The sequence below is a fragment of the Monodelphis domestica genome, chromosome 3, assembly GCF_027887165.1.
Source record: "Monodelphis domestica isolate mMonDom1 chromosome 3, mMonDom1.pri, whole genome shotgun sequence".
NCBI classification, from domain to species: Eukaryota; Metazoa; Chordata; class Mammalia; order Didelphimorphia; family Didelphidae; genus Monodelphis; species Monodelphis domestica.
The window spans coordinates 52,664,112-52,689,544 of NC_077229.1; the positions used below are offsets into that span (position 1 = coordinate 52,664,112).

Below are 25,433 nucleotides of genomic sequence, written 5' to 3' on the forward strand. Positions count from 1 at the left end.
CATGGGCTCCTTTTCTGGAATCAATAGATGAGCTACATATCAGGGATCAGAATGAACTTTTTGATAGAACTGATTAGTTCATACATTATGTTTAGAAGAAGAAACTAGATGGCTCCATAAAGCCCAGAGCATTGGGTCTGGAGTCAAGAAGACCTGAATTCAAATCCAGCCTCAGCCATTTACTAGCTAGATGACCCTGGGCAAGCCACCTAACCATTCGCCTTTAGTTTCCTCATCTATAAAATGAACTGGAGAAGAAAATAGCAAGCCACTCTAGTATCTTTGCCAAGAAAATCCCAAATGGAGTCAAAAAGAGTCAGACATAACCAGAACAACTAAACGATAGCATTATTATTATTATTATTATTACTATTATCAACCTTATACTGTCTTTATGCCACCACAGGTGGCAATTAATATAGTAGATATGAATGTAAGTTGGCTTTGCTTCTATCCCTTAAGATACAGAGCAGTACCGTCAGTGGCCCCACCCTGAATGGTCTGCTCAACTTGGTAGGCACTGCCAGAACCTGTGACCCACTGATGTAACCCTTGACAGGCTCCCTACAATGATGAAGTATTGGGAGAAGAATTTGGTGAAAGGAACAAATATTTTGTCCTTATTTTATAGATGAGGAAACAGATTCTGAGAATTAATTAATAAAAAATGAGTGAAAAAGTATTGAAGTGATTACTATGTGCCTGTGTATGTGCCATGTAGTTAACAAGCCTCAGACCTAGTGCTTGAAATCAGGTCTTCTGACTTGGCTTCATTGTTCATTTCTATTTCCATCACATTGCTCATTTTCCCCTATGCTAAGAGATTAAGGCAGCCTGAGGGCAATGGCTGCTTCATGTGGAATGAAGGAGTTTTGTTTGTTTGTTCATTCAGTAGTTGTTCAGACCTTTCTGATTATTCATGACCGCATTTGGGGTTTTCTTGGCAAAAATACTGGAATGGTTTGGCATTTTCTTCTCCAGCTCATTTTTACAGAAGAAGAAACTGAGGCAAGCAGAGTAAAGTGACTTGCCCTGGTCATACAGCTGTAAGTCTCTGTGACTGGATTTGAACTCAAGACTTCCTTACTCCCAGACTACACTCTGTCTGTATGACTGTGGTCAAATCACTTAATCTCTTAGTGCTCTAGATAACCCTTCAACAATATAAGTTACACAGAAGGGACGACCACCCCTGGGAGATGGATTTCCCTTATTTAGGACTCCTTTAATATCGATAAAATTGCAGGTCTAGCCTCTATTTTTTGTTAGGCAAAAAGTAAAAAACCAGGAAATACACAAAAAATTGGAGGAGAAAAAACTATAAATCAATGTAAGTACTTCTTTATTGTCTTTTGTCATGACTGGTTAGGGTTTACAGCTTCTCAAATTCCTAGTGCCTAGTGAAAGGCAGTATAGTATAGCGAGTTGAACCAGGGCCATCTTGGTTCAAATCTCACCTCCCCTGGACAAGTTCATTAAGCTCTTGCTGCTCTAAGGAACTCTCCAAGATCATAAAGTGCTGACCTTCATAAAAGAAACTTCCTCAATCAGAATTCCTTCCACCAGTGAAATCATTAGCCTTTCCAGTATGGTTTGCCATTGATTCCACTCCAAGAAGAGGCAGAGCAGGTAAGAGAACAAGTGTTACTTATGCGCCCACTATTTGCCAAGTACTTTGCCAATTTGAGCCTCATAAACCATGGGAAGGTATAAAGGTTGTTATTATCCCCATGTTACAGATGAGGAAACTGAGTCACAAAGGACTGAAAAACCTTGGGCATAGTCACACAGTTTGGAACCTCATTCTTTTCTCGACTCCAGTTCCAACATTCTATCCACAATGAATCCTGGATGCCTATAGTTAATTGCCCTGGCTTATCTTTTTAAACAGTTTTTCCTTCTTCCTTCCAGTAGAAACTATAGCTTGGAATAGAAACAAATTAATAATAGTAACTAGAATTTCATGGCACTTTAAATGTTGCAAAGCACTTGACATACATTATTCTCATTTGGTCTCCGCAACAATCCTCTGAGTTAGCTACTTCAACTCTGATTTTCCTCATTTTACAGATGAAGAAACTGAGTCTCAAAGAGCTGAAAAAACTTGGGCATAGTCACACAATTTTCACCTTAGCTCTTCCTGACTCCAAGTCCAATGGTCTCTCTACTATGCAACACCATCTCTTGAAATTGACAGCATAAGTCATGTTTGTATGCTGCACCCAAAGTTTATACTGCAAATGAATTGGAAATCAATGGAATGGGAGTTGAGCATCTCTGCTCTAATACAACCAAGAGTAATTGATGTATTGCTATAAGCCAGCCTTGCTGTTAAGATAACTGACATCCACCTCCTCAGAGAGGTAGGGAAAATTTGCTCAGCTGCCATTGGAGACAGTAAGTTGCAGCTTTGCAGTATTTCTCTGTTAAATTGTTTATCTGCCTATATTTAGTCCATATTTCTCCAGTGCAAACTCTTGGCAGAGGCTATGAACGGCAATTGTGAATTGTGGATGATGTGTCTTCTTTTTACACTTAGATTGTTAACATGGTTGGTAGGATTTTGTACAACTTGAAAAACCTACCCTTTCCTCTTCATGAGTCATAGACATATATGGATATAGGACAGGAAAGCTCTTTAGAAGTATTCTAGTCCAATTCCCTCATTTTACAGATGGGGAAACTAAGGCTCAGACAGGCTTAAGATCAGAGGATCCTAAATTTGGAATTGTAAGAGATCTTAGAGATCATCTAGACCAACTTCCTCATTTTACACAGGGGGGAAACAAAGGATCTGAGAGACACTTAGAATCATAGGATTATAGATTTGGATTTGGAAGAAACTTTCGGGGTTATCTAGTCCAACCTCCTCATTTTACAGATGGGGAAACCAAGGCTCATAGAGGCTTAGGATCATAGGGTCAAAGATTTATAGAAAGAAGGAAACTTGAAGACTATAATTATAATTGCCTCATTTTAAAGATGAAGGAATCTTTGTAAAACAGAGGCCAGAGTGTAAGTGATTTTCTCAGAGCATCATAGATAAAATAAGTAATTCATCCTTTGCTTTTTTTGCACCTGCATAAAAATTTAAACTTAAAAACTTAAAAAAAATTTTCAGCTCCTTAGAAATAAGGTTAATGTCTCCAGATCTTCAAGTGAATCACAAACAGTGCATATTATAGAATATCCTTCTACTTTTTTTTCAGAGAAGGAAATTATGTCCATTAACTTCCAATTTCAAATGAAAGGCACTTCCCCACTTTCTGCTAATTGAACTTTTGTAACAAAATCTTGACCTTGTACATCAAAGGAATTTCTTTCTGTGGTTCTCTCAAGCCCAGCAGATGTAGACAGAGTGTGCTCACATCCAAGACACAGAAAGCTAGGCAGCCAGCATGGCAGAGATTTCCGAAGCCTCTCTTGTTCTCTACTGGCACTGATTTCCTCAGCTCTCTGGGAACTTGGGCAAATCATCATAACAACATTGCCCTGATTTATGCATTTCAGGTTGGGTGAGGGATAAAAACTAAGAATTCCTTTTTATATAAAAGGTCAGGAATGAGGGGGTCACTAATTAAAATGGAGACAATAAACTAGGACTATAATTAATGAGGAGTACTCTGAGAGCATTCTGTTCTAGGAACACTGTGTCCTCACTTTCTTACGAACTAAATGCGCAGGCATAGCCATGTACACAAAATTAAGAATGAGAAAAACATTTAACCGTTGCTTTAAAATGAAGGCCTAATAGTCAATGCTGTTGGAGGTGGGTATTGGAACTATATCAAAGAGATCACACTTATCAGTTGCTTGACCTTAGGAACCTCATTTCCTGCCTTAGAGCCAAAGGTACCACATGTTGAGGCAGTGCGGTACAATGGAGTGAGAACGGGGTATTAAATCCCACCTCTGACCCTTCCTACATGCATGACCTTAAGCAAGTCACTTTTCCTCCATGAGTCTTAGCAAATGACAAGATGAAATTAGATGCCCAGTGAATTCTTAAATTAAACCTATGATCCTCTGACTTCTCTGGGTTTCTTCCTCTGTAAAATGAAGAAATTGGACATCTAAATTCTATGATCCTAGAGCCTCCCTGGGTCTCTTTCCATTCCTATAACATTAGAGAATTTGGGGGAAATGGCCTCTTAGGTCCATTCCAGGTTTAGATCTGTAATTGTTAAATTTATATCATGGTTTTAGAAATGTTTTTGTTCTCTCCAACATCACTGACAGACCACTGGTATGAAGGAGAATCTAAACCAGCACTATTAAAATTCCACTGAGATAGTATATCTGGTTTTTAGTTTAGTTTTGTTTTGTTTTTAAAAACCCTTACCTTCTGTCTTGGAATCAATACTGTGTATTGTTTCCAAGGCAGAAGAGTGATAAGGGCTAGGCAATGGGGGTCAAGTGACTTGCCCAGGGTCACACAGCTGGGAAGTGTCTGAGGCAAGATTTGAACCCAGGACCTCCCTTCTCTAGGACTGGCTCTCAATCCACTGAGCTACTTTATCTATAAGTCAAAGGGTGTTAAATTAGCTAACCACTGAGATCCCTTAAAGTTCAGAAATGTGAACCTGTGATTGAACTCTGACTTAATAGTTGTCCAAGTTATTCATGCTGTGGCCAAGTTAGTGGTGGACCTCTCTGACTTCACCTATTCTGGTACTTCCATCCATCAACAAGTGCACATTTGGTAGAAAGCATATTTGCTGTGTTGGCATAGCCTTCAAGAAACTGGAGTCTCCTTGAGGTTATCAGAAGACATCAGAAGAGAACAATAGAATGAAGGGCAGATAAAGAAGAGAAATTTAGTGGGAATAAATATAACTTCTTATGCTTAGATTCAAAATCAATTCTAAACATAAAACTTGCATACCTAGGGCTTATGAAAAAGATCTCAGGGTCTTAGTGGCGTCTGGATATTTCAGTAGATAGAGTACTAGACCTGGAGTCAAGATGACCTGAATTCAAATCCAGCCTCAGACACTTAGTAGCTGTGTGATCCTGGCCAAGTCAATTAAACTTTTTGTGCCTCAGTTTCCTCAACTGTAAAATGGGGATAACAGTAGTACCTATCTTCCAATGCTATTGTGAGGATAAAATGAGTTCTTTGTAAAAAGTTTAACATATTATCTGGCACATAGAAGGCCACATCAGTGATGCTTCCTTCCTTAATGGAATCCAAGCTGACCATGTGTCAGTGATATGATATGGCAACCAAGAAAGCTAGTGCCATTACCTGTATTGTCAGGAATTAAAATCATTGTCCAGAATGAGGTGGGCTAATCATTGCCCTACTCAGGCCAGAGCTGAAGAACTGTGTGCAGGTCTAGGTGCCACATTTAGGAAGTAAATTGAGAAGCTAGAAAGTGCCCAGAGAGGGGTGACCAGGGTAGCAAGGGAGCCCCAAACTCTCTCTTCCCTAATTCCCCCACCTATGAAAAGCACATTCTCATTTGCACAAAACAAACTTGGATTTGCATATGTCATGTAGACATTCACACAGGTCTTCCCCCTTAGAATGACTCCTCTTGCACGCAGGGACTGTTTCATTCTTTGACTTTTTATTCCCCGGGACCTAGCATAGGGCCTGGCAAAGAGAAGGTGTTTGATAAATGCCAGTTGATTGGCTGGTTGAAGAAAGCAGCTCCCATTCCGTGAGAGCCTGTTAACTAGGATCATTAACCGGAAGAAGAGAAGATTGAGGTGACAGCTGGCTTCCAGGATTTGAAGGCACGGTGTCGTTTGTCAAAATGAAAAGATTTATTTTCTTTGGCTGCCCGGAGCAGAACCAAGAACAATGGGTGAAAATTACAGGAGAAATATTTAGACTTGAAATGAGGATAAACTTCCTGACAATTAAGGATGGCAAAAAGTAGAATGGACTGCTTGAGTGCATCGTGAGTCCCCACCCACCCCAGTCCTTCCTACCATAGACCTCCAGGCAAGGATACATGGCATGTTATTAAAAGAGGTCCATCTGAGTCATGGCAGGTGGATCTAAACTTGGGGGCAGCTGGGTAGCTCAGTGGATTGAGAGTCAAGCCTAGAGAGGTCCTGGGTTCAAATGTGGCCTCAGATACTTCCCAGCTGTGTGACCCTGGACAAGTCACTTAACCCCCATTACAGTCCTTACCACCCTTCTGCCTTGGAACTAATACACAGTATTGATCCTAAGACAGAAGGTAAAAGTTTAATTTTAAAAAGAGTCACAGGATGGAGCATTTTGGTGGCTCCGTGAATTGAGGTCCAGGCCTAGAGATGGGAGGTCTTGGGTTCAAATCTAACCTCAGAAACTTCCTAGCTGTGTAACCCTGCACAAGTCACTTCATCCCTACTGTTTAGCCCAGTGATAACAAACCTTTTAAGGACTAAGTGCCCAAACTACAACCCTCCCACCACATTTGAGCCTCAGCCTTAGCCCAGACAGAGAAGGGAGGAAATATTCCCATTGGGCTGTTCGGCAAAGGGGTGGGTAATATGAAAAATATCCTCAAGAGCAGTGGAAAGGGGGAAGGGAGCAACCCCTTCCAGCACACATGCCATAAGTTGGCCAACATAGGCTTAGCCCTTATTGCTCTTCTGCCTTGGAACTGATACATAGTATTATTGGTTCCAGGACAGAAGATAAGAGTTGTTTGCTTTTTTTTTTTTTTAAATAAGAGGCAAAAGATGTAGAGCATTGAATCTGGAATACGAAAGACTTGAGTTCGAATTCTGCCTTAAGCACTTACTAGTTGTACAACCCCAGACAAGTCACTAAATTTTCTCACCTGTTAATCAGGGATTAAAAACTGCACCAATTTCATCAGTTGATTATGAAGATCAAATGAAATAATATTTATTAAATATTGTGCAAGCCTAAATGTGCTATATAAATACTATTTTAGAGAGGATTCTTGTTGAGGTATGGGTTAGCCTGTAGATTGCCTCTGAGCTCTCTTCCACTTCAAATATTTTGCCATTCTATGAAAATGCCAGAGGTAAGGGGAGGGTTCCCACATCTGCTACAAAATCAGGCCCAGTCTCTCTTCCCACTAATTGCTAAAAAAATGAATTATGGGGCAGAGCAATGGGAGGCTTTAAGGGAGGAGGGTAGAAGATACGCCACATCTTTTTGGCTATATTCGGTGGTTTAAAAGGGCTCCCAATCAGTGCAGTATCTTAATAGAGGGAATTCTGCCACTCTGTTAATGAGTTAGGGAGTATGCTAGAAAGCGCACAACTGACTCTCAGTACTTGGCCTGGCTGCAACTGAAATTGCATCAGTATGTGGGATTTCAGTAGTAAATTTGCCCAGTGCCCCCACTGTACTTCCTGTGTGCGGCTGTGATTTTACTCTTAATCACGGGATCATATAGATAGCTGAATTCAGCTCAACAAAGTCAGCTTGTTAATCAGATGCCATTACCCCAGGCTTAATATACATCAAATCTGTAGCCATCTTTTCAAGTACCCTCAGCAATCAGCTTCACAATTGGCTGTGGCTCAGTGAGTTCCTGTGCATCATTTTAACAAGAAATGCCTGGAAACTAGCAATGTGGAGCCTGCCGTCTTTGAGCCATTTATATGCGGCTGTAAATTAGTCCAGACTATCTGTCTGTCTGTTGCCACTTTCTCCCATTCTTCCCTTGTAACTGCCTGGCTGTTATGTCCCTAACTAATCATCACCTGATGATAGAGTAATCGCAGAATTGTACCACAGCTCCAAAAGACGCCATCCATTCCCTTTTCAGCCTCGGCAATTGTTCCACCAACTCTCTACCACTGATGTGTTTTGCTTCCCCCTCATACTGGCACACAATTGGAAACACTTTCCCAACAGCTAAACTAGCTAGATGGAAAGCTCATCATCATTTTCTCCAAGCAGCATCAACTTGACACCTTCTCAGCGAAGAACTTCTCTCTCAGATAGAGCTGTGATGGAAGGGGAAGAGCACTAGCCTTGGAATCGGCAACGCTGGGCTCCGACTCCCAGTTTGGGACCCTTCTCAGCTCTATTTTATTTAAACTTTCTGCCTCATCAGTGAAAGGGTCAGGGCAACACTTGGGCTCCCCATCTCACAGGGTTAGTAGGGGCTGAAACCTTAAAGTCAAATACGCAGTTGAATGTCACAAACCTTTACAGGTGTTAAATACCAGAAGATATCTGGATATGGAGGCTTTAGAATTGGGAGAGACCTCGATTTAATTATAGCTAGCATTTATATAGTTCTTTAAGGTAGGTACAGTGACAGACAGACAGACAGACAGACAGACAGATAGATAGATAGATAGACAGACAGACAGACAGACAGACAGACAGATAGAGTGGATGGATAGACAGACAGACAGATAGAGTGGATGGATAGACAGACAGACAGATAGATTAGATAGATAGATAGATAGATAGATAGATAGATAGATAGATGGATGGATATAGATAGATAGATAGATAGATAGATAGATAGATAGATAGATGGAGATAGATAGATAGATAGATAGATAGATAGATAGATAGATAGATAGATAGATAGATAGATAGATAGATAGATGGATGGATGGATGGATAGACAGACAGATGGATAGACAGACAGATGGATAGACAGACAGATGGATAGATAGATAGATAGATAGATAGATAGATAGATAGATAGATAGATAGATGGATGGATGGACAGACAGATGGATAGATAGATAGATAGATAGATAGATAGATAGATAGATAGATAGATAGATGATAAATGGATGGATGGATAAATGGATAGATAGATAGACAGATAGATAGAATGAATGGATAGATAGAGTGAATGGATAGACAGATAGATTAGATAGACAGACAGACAGACAGATAGATACGTAGATATGTAGATAGAGTGAATAGATAGGTAGATAGATAGATAGATAGATAGATAGATAGATACATAGATACATAGATACATAGATACATAGATACATAGATACATAGATACATAGATACATAGATAGAAATTGTAAACACATACATGTATATAATTATCCTTTCCACATTGTGACTTTCCCCACATTGTATTGATATTTCTCAGGTCAGCATAAAAATTTAAATGGGAATTTGGGGAAATTTTTGTAGAAGCCATATATGACATGTGAATACCAGCAGAAAACACAGGAAAAATTTAGAAACTTAGAAATGCATATTTAAATCAACTTTTACAGTAAGGTACTATAGATACCCTATAAAAGAAAAATAAAATCAAACTTGTCTAGTACAAAGGAATTTATTAAAGGAGGCACAATGTCCCTAACTAACCCATTCAATGTGGAAAGAATAACTGTGTGTAACTCTTTGTGTTTATGTATATGTGTGTGTGTATGTATATATATATATATATATATATATATATATATATTAGTAATCTCATTTGATTCCCACAACTCTGAGAGGGAGGAGCTATTATTAACCCCATTTTACAGATGAGAAAACTGAATCTGAAAGAGGTTAAGTGACTTGTCCATAGTTACATTATCAAGAAGTTTCTGAGGCAGGATTCAGACTCACATCTTCCTAACTCCAAGATGACTATCCTATCCACTGCATTACCTAACTGCTGGTTATTTGATTTTATCCTTCTTCTCTCTGGAACAAATCACTTAAACTTCCCTATAACAAATCAATGCTGCTCTTCTAAGTGGAAAGAGTGTGTCCTATTCTCTAATGTCTCTATTCCATAGATCTGAAGATTTCCAAAATGAAAAGCACCTCTTCTTGGCACCTATGACTTTCTATTCATTTCTCTCCTGCTTGAGGGCAGAGAACGCCTCTGCTTTTTTAATTGTGTCCACCTAGTACTTTATACATAAGTAGCCCTAAAATAGTTCATTCTCCAAACATTCATTTCCTTATCCATAAAATGCTGATCATTGTGTAATACCTATAGTTCCTACCCACAGGGTTGATGTGTAGATCAAATGGGATCTTTGTAAGATAATGGACAGAGTGATAAACTTGGAGTCAAAAAGACCTGAGTTCAAATCCTACCTCAGACACTTACTAACTTAGTGATTTGGGGTTAGTTACTTAATCACTCTTGGCCTCAGTTTCCTTTTCTTTAAAATTACTTTATATAGACTCCATACTCTCTAGGATCCCTTTCACATCTAAATCTATCATCCTACAAACAGGTATATATTATATTACATTACATCATATTATATTTCATTATACTATATTATATTATTTATATTATATTATATTGTATTGCATATTTTACTTGTTTTTTTTTTGTTTGTTTGTTTCAGACCTGTGATTTTATCAGCATAGGGAATACCCAATATATAAATTCTCTCTATTTAGGAAGTATACCCATTGGTCACTTAGCATATTTTTTTAAACCCTTACCTTCCATCTTAGAATCAATACTGTGTATTTTTCCAAGCCAGAACAGCAATAAGGTATAGGCAATGGGGGTTAAGTGACTTGCCCAGAGTCATACAGCTAGGAAGAATCTGAAGCCACATTTGAACCAGGTACTCCCATGTCTAGATCTGGCTCTTGATTCAGTGAGCTACCCAGCAGCAACCTGTCATCTTTAAGAGTTACTCTGAAAAATTAAGGGGCAAACCTTGGGTCACATATAACCAGTGAATGGCAGTCAAGACTTGCACCCAAGTTCCATTGTCAGTCTTCTCTCCTGGTGCCTCCCAGCCTCTCAAAGCAATGTATAAATGTATCTATTCCAGTTACTTTGTAAATAAAACTTGGTGTTGCTTCCTTACCGCATATGATTTGACTGTCTCAACCTCAGAGGAAGTGTTGGGCTGAGTTATTTTTTGACTTAAAAAAAATGGAGAAGGGACTTTTGAGAAATATTTATTCAGGGAAACAAAGATGGCAAAGAAAATACTTGGAAATAATTTCCAACAAGTTATAGATAATTAATATCCACCACAATAACATGAATTTCTGAAGTGTGCAGCTTTATCGTTTTAACAAATAAATATTATCCAAAGTCTACCAAGAGTTAATCACTGATCAGTTCCCAATTGGGTCCAAGGCCAAGCCATACAAAGCATTTCTGCCTACAAAGAGGACCATTCTCATGACCTTAGGCTCCACAGATTTCTCCTGGTAGCTCCATCTAATCAAAATGAAAGTTTAATTAAACAGCTGTCACTTTGCCTTCCCATTCTACCACGATTTAATGTGGAATTAGCTCCCGCTTTAGTCATGGTTGGATGCTTGCCTCCTTTTCCTACAGAGAGGTTAGCCGAACATGAAAACAATTCTTTACCAACATAGATAGAATTTGGGATTCGGGGGACTTATGATTTCACTGATATAGGGAATTTCCTGATAAGGGAGTTTCCTCTTCCAATTCAGAGCCCTGAAGGTGATTAGGTGACTTGCCCAAGGTCACACAACCAAGACATGTCAAAAACAGGACCTAAGCCCAGCTTTTGAGCCCAACTTTGAGGCTAATTCTCTATTCCCTAAGCCATGTGCTACTTACCAAAACAAAAACACATCTAGAGAGCAACTAGGTGACTCAGTGGTTAGAGAGCCAGACTCAGGGATCAGTTGTAATGGGTTCAAATTTGACCTCAAACACTTCCTAGTGGTATTATACTGAGCGAGTCATTTAACTCCTTTCACCTAGCCCTTACCTTCTTCTGCCTTGAAATGGATAGTTAAAGAAACCACATTATTTCCTCATTAAAGCAGTACTCTTTGGGTGGCAATACTCTTTGCCTCAGAACTAATACATAGTATTGATTCTAAGAATGAAAGTAAGGATTTCAGAAAACCACACAAGAAATTCCCCTAGACCTGCATAGTTTTCCTTGTTTTTGTCAATTGTCTGTCTAGAGCATTCGTTCTTAATTTTTAAACATTATTTAAATATTAATTTCAATATTTAAATTTAAATAATTATATTTTATATTATTTAATATCATTAGTAGTATTTTAAATATATAATCTATTCTTTGATAGTTTAGAAAAGTCTATAGATCTCTTCTTAGGATAACAATTTTACATGTATAAAATAAAATGTGAAAATTGCAAGGGAAAAATCAATTTCTTATACTATAGTCATCAAGATTTTTTAAAAAATTCATTAGCTTCAGTTTAAGAACCTCTGATTCACCTAAACACAAGGTGACAACACGGGGAATCCCCCACCAGATCCCAAAACAGCTGACTCTTTTCTGTCCTTTTATTGCTGAATAATTAACATAAAGTAGAGTTTCCTCTGAGAGAGAATGGCTAACTTTAGTCTTTTAGGAATCCACCAAGGAATCAAGACTTTGAGACATTGCTAAGACTTGCCTTGTTAAGAACCATATGCAGACTGAATTTCAAATCCCATCCTTGGCCAGATGGTCCAAAGTAAATGACGTGACCCTTGCCAGGAGACATACCACCGTTTTCTCCGATATATACATCCCATCATCTCTCACTTTCTCCTTCAATTAATTAATGTATATGGCTTCCTAGTGAGCCCGTGTTTTATTCTGGTCTTCCTCCCAACTGTTGAATTAAAGAGAAGAGCAAATATTAATTTCTCCCTTGTATTCATAGGCTTCTCCTCAATAGAACAGATGTTTTTGTTTTATAATTGGCCATTTCCTGAAATGGAGAAGGAAATGGCAAACCACTTTTTAGTATCCTTTCCAAGAAAACCACAAACAGGATCACAAAGAGATGAACCCAACTGAAATAACAGAACAATATCACCTCTTTCAGAGCACTTGAGTCCAGAATAACTGGCTGACACTTGCAATGGAAAGAATAGTGGACAGGAGGCAGATGGCCTTTTTTTGAATCCTGATTTTACTGCCTGACATCTCTGTGACCCTAGGCACTTCTCTTAATCTAATGTCGAAGACACATTTTCCTCGTAAATTAAAAATACGGACTGCATTAGGGAAGGAATTCTAGGATGCTTCCTACTTTTAAGCCTCGTGATTCTCTGTGTATCAATGCCCCTCTTCAATCCATTGTAACACCGAACCTATTGTAACTATCTAGTCGAAACTATACCTCTTGTAGATGCACAGTATTCTCTCATATTGATTTTCTCACTTAAAGTGAGTAGCAGAACGCTCTTCTAACAATCTACTGGATTCCTTTTATTTGATATGAAGTTTCTGAAGGGCAGGGATGATGCTAAGGGTTTATTTTTGTTTTTATTTTTTCATCTTTCTTTTCCTAATATTGGAAACAATGTCTTGCACACAGTAGGTACTTTGTTCATGTTTATCAATTGTCGAATGACTCAGGAGTTTCAGGAAAATGATACTGTGTCCCTGGAGAATTGAGGAGCCCATGTTCCCTTCAAAACATTGCCACCTCAAGCCCTCGTTCATTTTTTTTTTGCAGAAATTTTTTATCAGTGACTTCCCTTTTTACATTGTCTACTTTTCCCAATATATCCTCATCATTCTCCCTCCATCTCTGATTTTAGAAGCTCAAAAAAAGAAGGGAGGCAGGAAACAGTTCAACAAACTAAGTCTGCCATGAAGTGTAGTGTTCCTCATCCATAGTCCCCCACTTTTTCAAAGAAGCTAGAGGAATTCCAGGCCCAGTGCACTTATCAAGCCATTAGAGAACCAAGAAGGGAAAGAAACTCGCCCTTCAGGTTTCTGTATGCTCCTTAAATCCACATAAATGCTAATGAGGCTGTCTTTGGTGGCCCAAGAGATTTCTGAAATTCATTAAATCCATTAAATGAGTCCCATTGTGTCAGCCCATGGCATAGAGACAGAGCCCTGAGCCAGGTTCTGCTTCCTTTTTCCTGTGTCCTTATTGACATTTGAGGGTTTTTGTGACATCTCTGCCCCCTAGTGCCTTTTGGAATGAAAAAGACTCTTGTCAGTTTGCATGAGAAACTCCAGTCAGTATTTTAGTCCTGCCTAGTGCAAAAATCAATTCACGCCCTCTGCCTCTTGCTAATAGACCAGAAATAATTCCTGGGCCCTTATTTATTTTTGAAAAAATAAAATTTACTCAGAAAGTGGTCAAACCAGTTTCAATTTATGAAGGCAGATAAAACAGCGGCATTTGTGTTCTCGGATGCCTTTGGCCCTTTTATAACTCAAAATGGCAGTGATTTAAACTACCCTCTTTTATTGATTCTTCACCTATAAAGTAGAACAGTCCTGGTGGCTTGTGGGGAGGGAAGGGACGAGAAAAGAGGAGAGGAGGGAAGTTTTAGTAAGCTGAAGGGATTGCAAATAATAGTCATGTCAGTTTCCTGCTCGAGAGCCAGTGAGAGATCGCTGATCAACATATTTTAATATCTGCTCTAATGAAAGTAAATTATACAACATCACATTCTTAAAACTGGCCTGGCTTTTGTGATGCTAAAACTTATAATAGAGCAGATGACGGCTGAAGAGCGGGCAACCTGCAATTGAAGACTTCTCTCTTAGAGGTAACAAGTTGGCATGATAGAGGGTGACAGCTTCAACTCCCTGCTAATCCCTGGATAATGCCAACCCTTCTGCGTCTCTGTCAAAATTTGAGCCTGCCATTTGGCTTTTTTTTCCCCAAATCTATTCTTAGAACAATAAATATGAAACAGACGAGGAAATGGGAAGGACCTATAGGAGGTGATGCAGTGCACAATCAGGAGAACCAGAACTATATACGCATCCACTCTAAATATACTGAGAATAGATAAAAAGAGGGAAAGAGAGTGAACCAAAGGGAGCAGGATTTTGCAATGGCCTTAAAGAAGGACACAGAATAAATGCATGTTATTTGCACATTTTTAATTATGGTTTTGCTGGTAATTAGTCTATTATATGCATACTATATATAGTGATATATATACATATATATATAAAATGTCTTTTTCCAATTCAATTAAATAAACATTTATTAGGCACCTACTGGATATCTGGTACGACACTAAGTGTTGTGTACAAAAAAAAAAGAAAATGAAAATGAAACAGTCTTGACCTTACTGAGTTTATATTCTACTGTTGGGGGTGGGGGGGGTTGCTTTTAATTTTTAGATCAAATGAGCACTCTGCTCTGTAATAGAAAGTATCTGTCCTGAGATTTCCTATTCGAAGTCTGCTACTTGCTCTCTTTTATCATTCTTCTAAGAACACTTCATTGTTAAACAGATATGTCAAGACAGGACAGTCCAGTCCCTTTAGAACTCAAAACAACCTTTTCCCCATCCACATAAGCATTTTCTCTAAAGTTCATGGGATCAGACAGACAGCAAGCTGACAAAAATTAGACACTTGTATGAAGCTCTATTATGACACAGTAGAAGAGGCAGCTAGGTGGCTCAGTGGATAAAAAGCCAGGCCTCCCTAAAAATGGGAAGTCCTGGGTTCAAATCTGCCCTAAGTCATTTCCTAGCCATGTGGCCCTAGGTAAGTCCCTTAACTCCCATTACTTTGCCCTTACTACTCTTCTGCCTTAGAATTCTAAGAACGTAAGAGTTTTTAAATAATAATAATAATAATAATAATAATAAATAACACAATAGGAAATAGAGAGCCACTGAAGATGTTTGAACTTCAAGCTAAGGAGGGGCTTAAAGAATGAATTATAAACTATTTTTCTGATTTTGTTTCTGTGTTTTGGGGGAGGTCTGTGTTTTCTTTCACAACATAATTTATATGGAAATATGTTCTGCATGACTGCACATGTATAGTCTATATCAAATTGTGAGCCTTCCCTGGGAGGGGGGAAGAGAAGGAGGAAGAGAATTTAAAACTCAAAGTTCTTGAAAATTAAATGTTAAAAATTGTTTTTACATGTAAGTAGAGAAAAATTAAATTATGTATACTTTTAAAAGAATGAATTAGAAAAAGGAGAGGGACTTTTAAGAAGCTGGGCAAATAATGAAGAGGCTATTTCCATAATTCAAAACAGAGGATCCTAGATTTAGCACTAGAAAGGACCTCCCAGGTCATCTCATCCAAACCCCCTTATTTTACGAAGTCAGAATCCCACACTCGGTAAGTGCCTGAAATAAATAAATAAATAAACAAACAAACAAATAAATAAATATATTATAATTTATTATTATATATTTATATGATTATAATATATATATAAATAATTATATATATATATATATATATATATATATAGCCCAGGGACAGCTGGGAGGCTCAGTGGATTGAGTCAGGCCTAGAAATGGGAGGTCCTGGGTTCAAATTCGGACTCAGACATTTCCTAGTTGTGTGACCCTAGACAAGTCACTTAACCCCCATTGCCCAGCCCTTATCGCTCTTCTGCCTTGGAATCAATATATAGTATTGATTCTAAGGTGGAAGGTGAGGGTTTAAAAATAAATACTTGTTGATTGACTCATTTATTAAGGCTCCAAAACTTTAAGCAACCAAATATGTTCTCTATACCTTTTCTTACAAGCAAATTGTTAGCCAAGTAATCATTAAAAATACCCAGATATTAAATATCTGATTCTAAGATGAAAGGTAAGGGTTTAAAAAAATACATATCCCACTAGATTACACTGTGTTTCAGAAGTTGCAGGACATTGCCAGTCAGTCTAGCTCTGAGTTCAAGTAGCATATCGTGTACAACCATCCCTTCTTCAACTACAGAGAATTTTGGGAATTGATGGCATCTTTTCTCTAGGTTTCCTTGGATCCAATGGGACCTTGTTTTTATCTTGTAAGCACCTAATCATTTGCATGTTCATCTCCCCCCATCAGAGGGCAGCTAGGTAGCACATTGGATAGAGTGCCATTCCTGAAGACATGATAACCTGAGTTCAAATCCAGCCTCAGGCACTTCCTAGCTGGGGGACCCTGGGCAAGTCACTTTACCCTATTTGACTCAGTTTCCTCATCTATAAAATGACCTGGAAAAGGAAGTGGCAAACTGCTTCAGTATCTTTACCAAGAAAATCCCTAATGTCATCACAAAGAGTCGGTCAGACACAACTGAAAAGACATAACAATAAAAATTCCCTTGTTAGAATATAATTTCCTTGAAGTCAAAGATTGTTTTTGCCCCTCTTAAGTTATCTCTCCGACGTAGTGCAGTGCCTTGTCTATGTGGTAAGCCTTTAACAAATGTTTGTGAATTGAATATCTGATGGATGGATTCAAGTTGAAAGCTCTGAGCCTCAATTTTATCATATGCAATAAGAGGATGATAATACCTTAATACCTGCACTGCTTCCCTGAAAAAATGATTGTTACTGTGAGTAAAATACTTTGCAAACCTAAATCCATCACATCCCTATGAATTATAGTTGTTAGTAATAATGCAGGTATTTGCATAATGTCTTTGCATGCTAATGATAAGGTACTGTTAGAGTAGGGCTGTCTGCAGACTTGAAACAATCAAGAGTGGATAGAATCTGTCACTCACTCCTCTGCATTTCCGTCAGGCCCTTTAGAGTCAGCCAAAGCATTTTGGAAATGAAGTTATTATAAGGCATCCCGTAACCTCTCTCTGCAGACCGCCTCATTTCAGCCGTACTTGTTTCTCTCAGTTGTTTTCCAGATATTGTGGTTACTTCCCACTTTGGGGACTGCGCGTCTACTTACATTTTTAGACAGTGTTCTAGGCAGGGATTGTGAACTGCCTTTCATTTTCTCCCTCGACACAGGCTTCTGGGTCAAGGTCTCAGGATCATATGTGTTCCCTGGATATCCCAAGCTACTGGGACCAATAGTAGGTGGCAGAAAATAGGTCCAAGATGGCTGAACCCCTTTCCTTCCATCCAGTTTCCAGGTGGCAGCCGCCTCACTGTCCTCTGCTCTCATTGGACCTCATCTAGGATATGATATGCCGTAATTTTAGACCATTGATAAACTAGTGCCTGGTGGAGCAATGAGGATGGTGAAGGGCCTTGATGCCATGACATATATGGATTGGTAGAAGGGTTTGGGCATGTTTAGCTTGGTGAAGAACAATATCAAGATGGACATGATAACTGTTTTTAAATTTCAGATATGCTCTTCAAGTATCTGAAGTCCTATCACATGTAGAAGGAAGTAGATTCCTTCCATTTTGCCCTAGAGACCAAGTTATGGCAGAGTTGTGAAAAAGCATATTTAGGCTCAAAGTCAAAGAGCTGGCCCAAAGTGGAAGGGCCCACCGGTAGACCTTCTAGCTTACCTTTCCTTGGAGGTCTTCAAGCAGACACTAGATGAGGACTTTTCAGATATCTTATAGTGAGAATTCCTTTGGTGTGATGGGTTTAATTAGATGGCCACTGAGTTCACTTCCAATTCTAAAATTCTGTGATTCTGATCTCTATAAGATATTAGAGTTTAGAAAGAACTTAGAAATAATTTGTAGAAATGTCCTCCTTAAATAAATGAGTAAACTGAGGCTTAAAGTGACTAAGTAAAACGAGTTACCTTGCGAAGTAATGTGTTCCCCCTCCCTAATGGTCTTCTAGAGAAGAATAATTGATCACTTGTCATGTATTCAAGTAGAAGTGGTTACTCTCCAATAGGGTATATCCTGGATGGCCTTTGAGATCTATTATTCCAGATCTGAGATTTGGGGATTCTGCCCAAGTTCATGTAGCAAATTAGTGGAGGACCGAGGACTTCTGATTCACAATTCATGTTGCCACTCATGAAGGGGCAAATAAAATCCAGCATTCCCCCTCTAACTGAATATTTTCAAATATAGCACTGATTTTCCGAGAAGCAGCTTGGCATAGGAACTTGATAGGTTGCCTTAAAGCCAAAAAGAACTGGATTTAAATATCACTTCTGACATTTACTGGCTGTGTGACCCTGAGCAAGTCACTTAACATCTTGGCACTCTGGATAACTCTCCAAGACAGACATTTCTAATCTTTTGTATATCCTGGATCTCTTTGGCAATCTGGTAAAAACCTGTGAAAGCCTTAGAATTCTCAGGACTGAAAATAGTACCTGCCATATTTTTGTTGTTGTTGAGTCATTTCCTTTGTGTTTGGCTCTCTGTTACTTCACTGGGTGTTTTCTTGGTAGATATATTGGAGTGGTTTGTCATTTTCTTCTCTGTCTTATTTTACAGATGAGAAAACTGAGGCAAACAGAATTAAGTGACTTGCCCAGAGCCCTATAGCTAGTGTCTGAGGCTGGATTTGAATTCAGAAAGATGAGTCTTCCTGACTCCAGGTTCAGTGCTCTGTGCATTATGGTGTCACCTAACTTCTCATCTCCCCATTTTAGGTCTATGTTGAACTCTTGTAACAATCCCTAAAGCCAGTTTGAAGACATAAGCACCGATCCTACATCCTTCAAAGTCTAGCTGAAATCATCACCTCCTTTGTTGATCAGTCATATCCAATGCTTTGGGATCCCATCTGGGGTTTTCTTTGCAAAGATACTGGAGTCTTTTGCCTTTTCTTTCTGTAGCCCATTTTACAAATGAGGAAACCAAAGCAAATAGGTTGAAATGACTTGCCCAGGATCACATAGCTAGCAAGTGGCTGAGGCTGGATTTGAACTCCATCTTCCTCACTCTAAGCCCAGCACTTTATCCACTAGACCACATAGCTACCCATATGGCACATAGAAGGTGCTTAATAAACATTTATTGACTAATTCTCCAAATAAATTTTTAAATATATAAAATAAAATATGTAGTTTTGCAAAGGAAACCAATTATACTGAAATACATCTGTCCATTTTTTAAAATTGTGATAGAATATGTGAACCCCTTGAAACCTATCTATGGGACCCTTGGAGGTCCATGAAGCCCAGTTTCAGAACCTCCTGCTCTAAGATTAGATAGCTTCCCAGTGACAGTGCCCCATCCTCTGCTCTCATTGGACCACATCTGAAATATACAATACCACAGTGTAAGAAGGACAGTGATAAACTGCAGTGTCCAGCAGAGGCAACGAAGAAGGTGAAGGGCCTCAAGGCCACTGTAGATGAGAATTTATTGGAGAGACTGTATATGTTTAGCCTGGAGAAAAGAAGATTCAAGAAGGACAAGATAGCTGTCTTCAAGTATCAAATCGCAGAGAAGATGGCATCTATATTGATTGAGGGTATTTTATATATGCCTGGAATTCCAGTCTTTTCCTATAGAACATAGATTTGAGCTGAAGCTTGCCTGGGGCTAAACACTTACCTACTAAATGACTGTCTTCCTGAACTATCTTACTTGCTGGTGAGAAAAATAGCTTCAATCATAATTTATTACAATTTGGATTGGAAAAAAACAACAACCTGATATAGTCTTAAAACGCCTAATCAGAATTAATCTATTGTGGGAGTTGGCTATTTTAATGAAACCATTAGTGGTGTCGGGAAGATAGAGGTGCCTCCATTATCAGTAAATGTACTCATGGTTCTTTTTCGGCTATCTCATGTCAGAATGGTCCTGGGGAATTCTGGGAGCTTTCTTGCCATCTGTAATAATCAGTCAGGGTGGATACAAGCTACCTAGATTTCAGGGCCAGCTTCAGCAAAATGGCGGGCATTAGAGGAGAAAGCCCATGTTATTGAGCAAGGACCTGAGGAGCAGAGTTCTTAAGAAGGAAGGGAGAGGGCCTGGGATCCAATCTCTCCTCGGTGCCTTCCTCTGGGCTTGCAACGGAAAAGATGGGTTTGATTTCAATAATGTCTCTGGATGAGCTGCAGAGTTCATCTTCCTTTTGTGAGAACACAATTACAGAATTGGCACCCAATGCAGAAAACAGCTCTGAACAGATGAGAATCTGAGCTAGGGGTCACATTCAGGAGTGAAATGCCCTTATTTAAGTACTTTCTGCCATAGAAAAAGGTGTCAACTGATGGCATTGTCTAAGCATAAACTCCCTCAAACCACAGGCTTTGCTCATCATTTGAGATATCACCAAAAATACACAAACACACACATACTCACACACACACATTTAAATATATATATACAGTAATTCAATATATATTATTATTAATATTAAATTATATGAAATGATAAAATTATAATTATAAATATAATATATAAATATATAAAGTAAAAATATAATTATATATAAATTATATAAAATTAAATATCTATTAAATATAGAGAGGCATATATACTGTATATATTTAAATATATTTATTTTATATATTTATATATATTTAATATATAGAGGCATATATACTGTACATATAGTATATTATACATATCTTTATACACATACATCTATAAATATAGTATATGTACACATATATTAAATATGTACATCTATAGTATATGTAGTTAAATATATGTTTATAAATATAATATTTTACAATATATATAATATATGTATATATAACAAATATATACATATTTAAATAAATCCATTTATAAATATAGCATATATTATAAATAAGCATATATTTTAATATGTACATGTGTGTAGAGTATCTACATATATTTAAATTTATACATATATTAGTACAGTATATATATTTAGGTATGTGTATTTATATATGTATATAAATAAAATGTAGATATATATTTAAATATATGCATATTAAAATACTATATATATACATTGAAAACCTTTACCTTCTGTCTTGCAATCAATACTGTGTTGTTTCCAAGGCAGAAGAGTGGTAAGGGCTAGGCAATGGGGGTTAAGCGACTTGCCCAGGGTCACACAGCTAGGAAGTATATGAAGTCAATTTTGAACCCAGGACCTCCCATCTCTAAGCCTGGCTATCTATCCATTAAGCCACCCAGCTGGAACCCCCCCAATATATTTTTAAATAAGGTGTGGATAGATCGATCATATATATTTGTCTATATGTTAGAGCAGCTAGGTGGCACAATTTAAATTCAACCTCGGATGCTATCTTTGTGACTATGGACAAGGCACTTCACTATCACATGCCTCAGTTTCCTCATCTGTAAAATAGGGGTCACAGAAGCGCCTTCCTCCCTGTTCTTTTGTGAGGATCAAATTAGATAATCATAACAATCCTTGCTTATCAAATAAAAATACTTAATAAATGAGTGTTTTTAAAAAGTAGGAAGGAGTAAAGATGTAAAAAGCATTAAAAGATAGAGAATTTTATATTTTACCTTAAAAGTAAAGAGGACAGCAGTGTGGCTCAGTGGATTGAGAACCAGGCCTAGAGATGGGAGGTCCTGGGTTCAAATGTGGCCTCAGACACTTCCTATCTGTGTGACCCTGGGCAAGTCACTTAACCCCCATTGCCTAGCCCTTACTGTTCTTCTGCCTTGGAACCAATACAGAATATTGATTCCAAGTTGGAATATTGATTCCAAGTTGGAAGGTAAGGGTTTTTTTTAATAAAAAATGAAAAAGTAAGGCAACTACTCTACTATGTGCCAGATACAATTATAATCATATATATAATATATATTATCATATATAATTATTATACAATTATTATCTCAATTAATCCTCACAACAACCCTAGGATGTAGGTACTATTATATTATCTCCATTTTACAGAAACTGAGGGAAACAGAGATAAAGTGCCTTGCCCAGGATCACCCAGCTAGTAAGTTCTGAGATCAAATTTAAATTCAGTTCTTCCTGAACGCAAGCCCTGTATTCTATCCACTATACCACCTAGGTGCCCCAGTGTTATGTACCAGGAAATATCATAATAACTTAAAGCTTTTAAAAATATGATTGATCAAATGTGGCTTCAGACACTTCCCATCTGTGTGACCCTGGGAAAGTCACTTAATCCCCATTGCCTCGCCCTTACTGCTCTTCTGCCTTAGAACCAATACACAGTATTGATTCTAAGATGGAAGGTAAGGGTTTACTAAAAAAAAATTTTTAATTGATTGAAATGAAATGAACACAGGATGAAGCCTAAACTCCCTTTGCAGCTATCGTGAAAATAGATTAGCATATGAGGAGTCCAAAGGTGTTATATTTTGTTTCTGTTTTTTTGGTTTTTTTTTTTACCAAAAATCTTGGGAAAAGACTTGCCTCTGGAGTCAGAGGGGTTTGAACGTCCAACGTCACTGCCACCTCCCTAGCTCCCTATTTTGTAAGCAGGTAATCCCCTGGGTCAAATCATTTCATTTCCCTGGACTCAGTTTCCTCATCTTTAAGTAGAAAGAGATCGAGTAAATGGCCTCAGAGGTCCCATGAATCTTGAAGGTAATACCATGTGATCACTGTTTCTAATCTCTGTCCATGTCCTCTGAGGTCAAATCATTCTATTCCACCATATTGTCTGGAGAATGGATAGACAACAAAGCCACTTAGAAACCCAAAGTGGAATTCTTATTAAACACTTCTGGAAGCTAAAATCCAGGGAAGGTTCATTATGGAGGCGTCTTTCTTGTACCAAAAACTGTCTAAGTGGGGGAACAAGAAATCCCTGAGAGCTGACTAGTAGCGTTGCTCCCTACCTGAGAGAGTCACTTTGAACGCATCCCCTGGAATCCTAATTCCCTCAGACTTTGAGATGTAGCTTCACCAGTTGTGTCGGCTTCTGTTGGCAGGATACAGAAATTCTGAATACGGCCATCCTCACTGGGAAGACAGTAGCAGTGCCCATCCGAGTGGTCTCCATAGAAGAGAACAGCGCCGTGACGGATATTTCAGAGTCAGTGGAGTGTAAGTCCTCTGATGAAGATGTCATCAAGGTAAGTGCCCTTCTTTTGCAAGCTAGGCTTACGAGAAGAGGAAATTTGAAAGTACTTTGCTTGAGTGCCCTTCTTAGTATGAACCTTCACACAATACCAAAAGCCATCATTTGATTTGATTATTTTTTAAATTACCCAAGTGCAAAATAATTTTTTTGCCAATTAATTGCTTTATATGGAATTCTTAAGTCATCAAGTCAACAATTTTTAAATAATAAATAATTTAATAAGTATTTTATTAAGCACCTACTATATGCCTGGCACTGTGCCAAGCACCAGGAATATAAAGACCCAGGAAAAGCATAGTCCCTGTTCTCAACCAATGCAGAGTCTAAAGGAAAAGAGGGAAGATAATTTGCAAACAACTATTTACAAACACGCAGAATGAATTGGAAGTAATCCACAAGGGAAGGAGATGGGGAAAGACTTCTTGTAGAAGATGAGATTCTATCCAAAATTTGGAAGAAACAGTTATATCAAAAAAAGATCTTTCATTTTAAACTGGTTGCTTTGGGGCCAGGCAGTACTAATCAATCATAATCAAACATTTATTAAGTGTGTTCTGTGCCAGGCACTGGGCTGATTACAAGAGATTCTAAGCTTTTCAGAGGTAAAGTCCTGGAGAATTTATTGTGTAATTTGATGCAGTGAGAAGCTCCATTTCCTTTCCTGTTGAATGAGAGACTTCAGTTAAATTGTTATGTTTTTTATTAAGTACCTACTATGTGTTGGCACTATGCTAAATTCTGGGAAAAAATTAATAAGCAAAATAGTCTTTTGGATATTTTGGTAGCAGTGAATTGAAAGCCAGGCCTAGTGATTGGAGATCCTGGGTTCAAATTTGACCTCAGACTCTTCCTAGCTATTTGACCCTTTGCAAGTAACTTAACCTTCATTGCCTAGCACTTACTGTTCTTCTGCCTTGGAACCTATAAACAGTAATTATTCTAAGATGGAAGGTAAGGGTTTAAAAGAAGAAGGGGAGAAAAATCAGTCCTTTTCCTTCAAGGAGCTCACAATGACCTCAATGGTTCCTTCTCTCTCTAAAATCCTGTGACTCTAAGAATGATGGCTTCTATATTCTTTAGTTCTAATGAAGCCTGATCCAAAAGTGTTCCAAAGGATCCATCATCTCATCTATTTGGGAGTCAACTCCAATGATGCAGATCACTGCCCATTCTGTACAATTTTTGTTCATGTCCTCCCATAAATTCTCTCCAGGGAATTATCATGCTCCTTTATGCTAGAGGTCTTCCTCAATTTCTCTCAACTTCTCAGAATACCGGTGTAACACTCAGGATGCCCACTGCTCATTTCTCATCCTCACAACAAGATCATCTCATCTCCTCTTCCCATCATACATTTTCTTGATATATTTCACTCTCGTTTTTCTTTGGAATTTCCAGTTCTTCAGAATTGCTGCCTGATATAGTGACATGCAAATAGTTAATGAATGACATCACACAAAATCTTAGCATTTTAGCACAAAAGACAATCTCAGTAGCTATCAAGCTTAACCGATACCCAAAGGGAATTCCCATGATAGCATTTCCAATAAGTGGTTATCTAGCTTTTTCTCAAAGCCTCCAGGGAAATAGAAGTCCCCAAATCTCAATGCTGGCCATTCTACTTTAGGACAGATCTCATTCTTAAAAAGGTTTTCATGCCTTTAAGCCAAATTTTGCCTCTTTATAGCTTCCAACAATAGCATCAGTCTACCCTGAAGAGGCAAATAGATGTCATATTCTTTATCAGCACAATAACACCTCCATATACTTGAACACAGCTCTCATACCCCATGTTCCTGGCTCTCCTCTTCCAGCCCAAACATCCCCAGACCTTCAACCCATCAGAATACAATGTGGATTCTAGGCCCTTTACTCTCCTCGTTACCCTCTTCTAGATGTTATCTCGC

General features: G+C 38.3%; 1 protein-coding gene across 1 annotated transcript in view; it reads left to right on the forward strand.

Moving 5' to 3' along the window:
• The window catches only part of TMEM132C (transmembrane protein 132C), a 559,319-nt gene that overhangs the window by 470,925 nt on the left and 62,961 nt on the right, over positions 1-25,433 (forward strand). Inside the window, exon 5 of the mRNA XM_056821908.1 lies at positions 23,375-23,518. Within this exon, the coding sequence (XP_056677886.1) occupies positions 23,375-23,518 (144 nt within the window). The remainder of the gene's footprint in view (positions 1-23,374; positions 23,519-25,433) is intronic.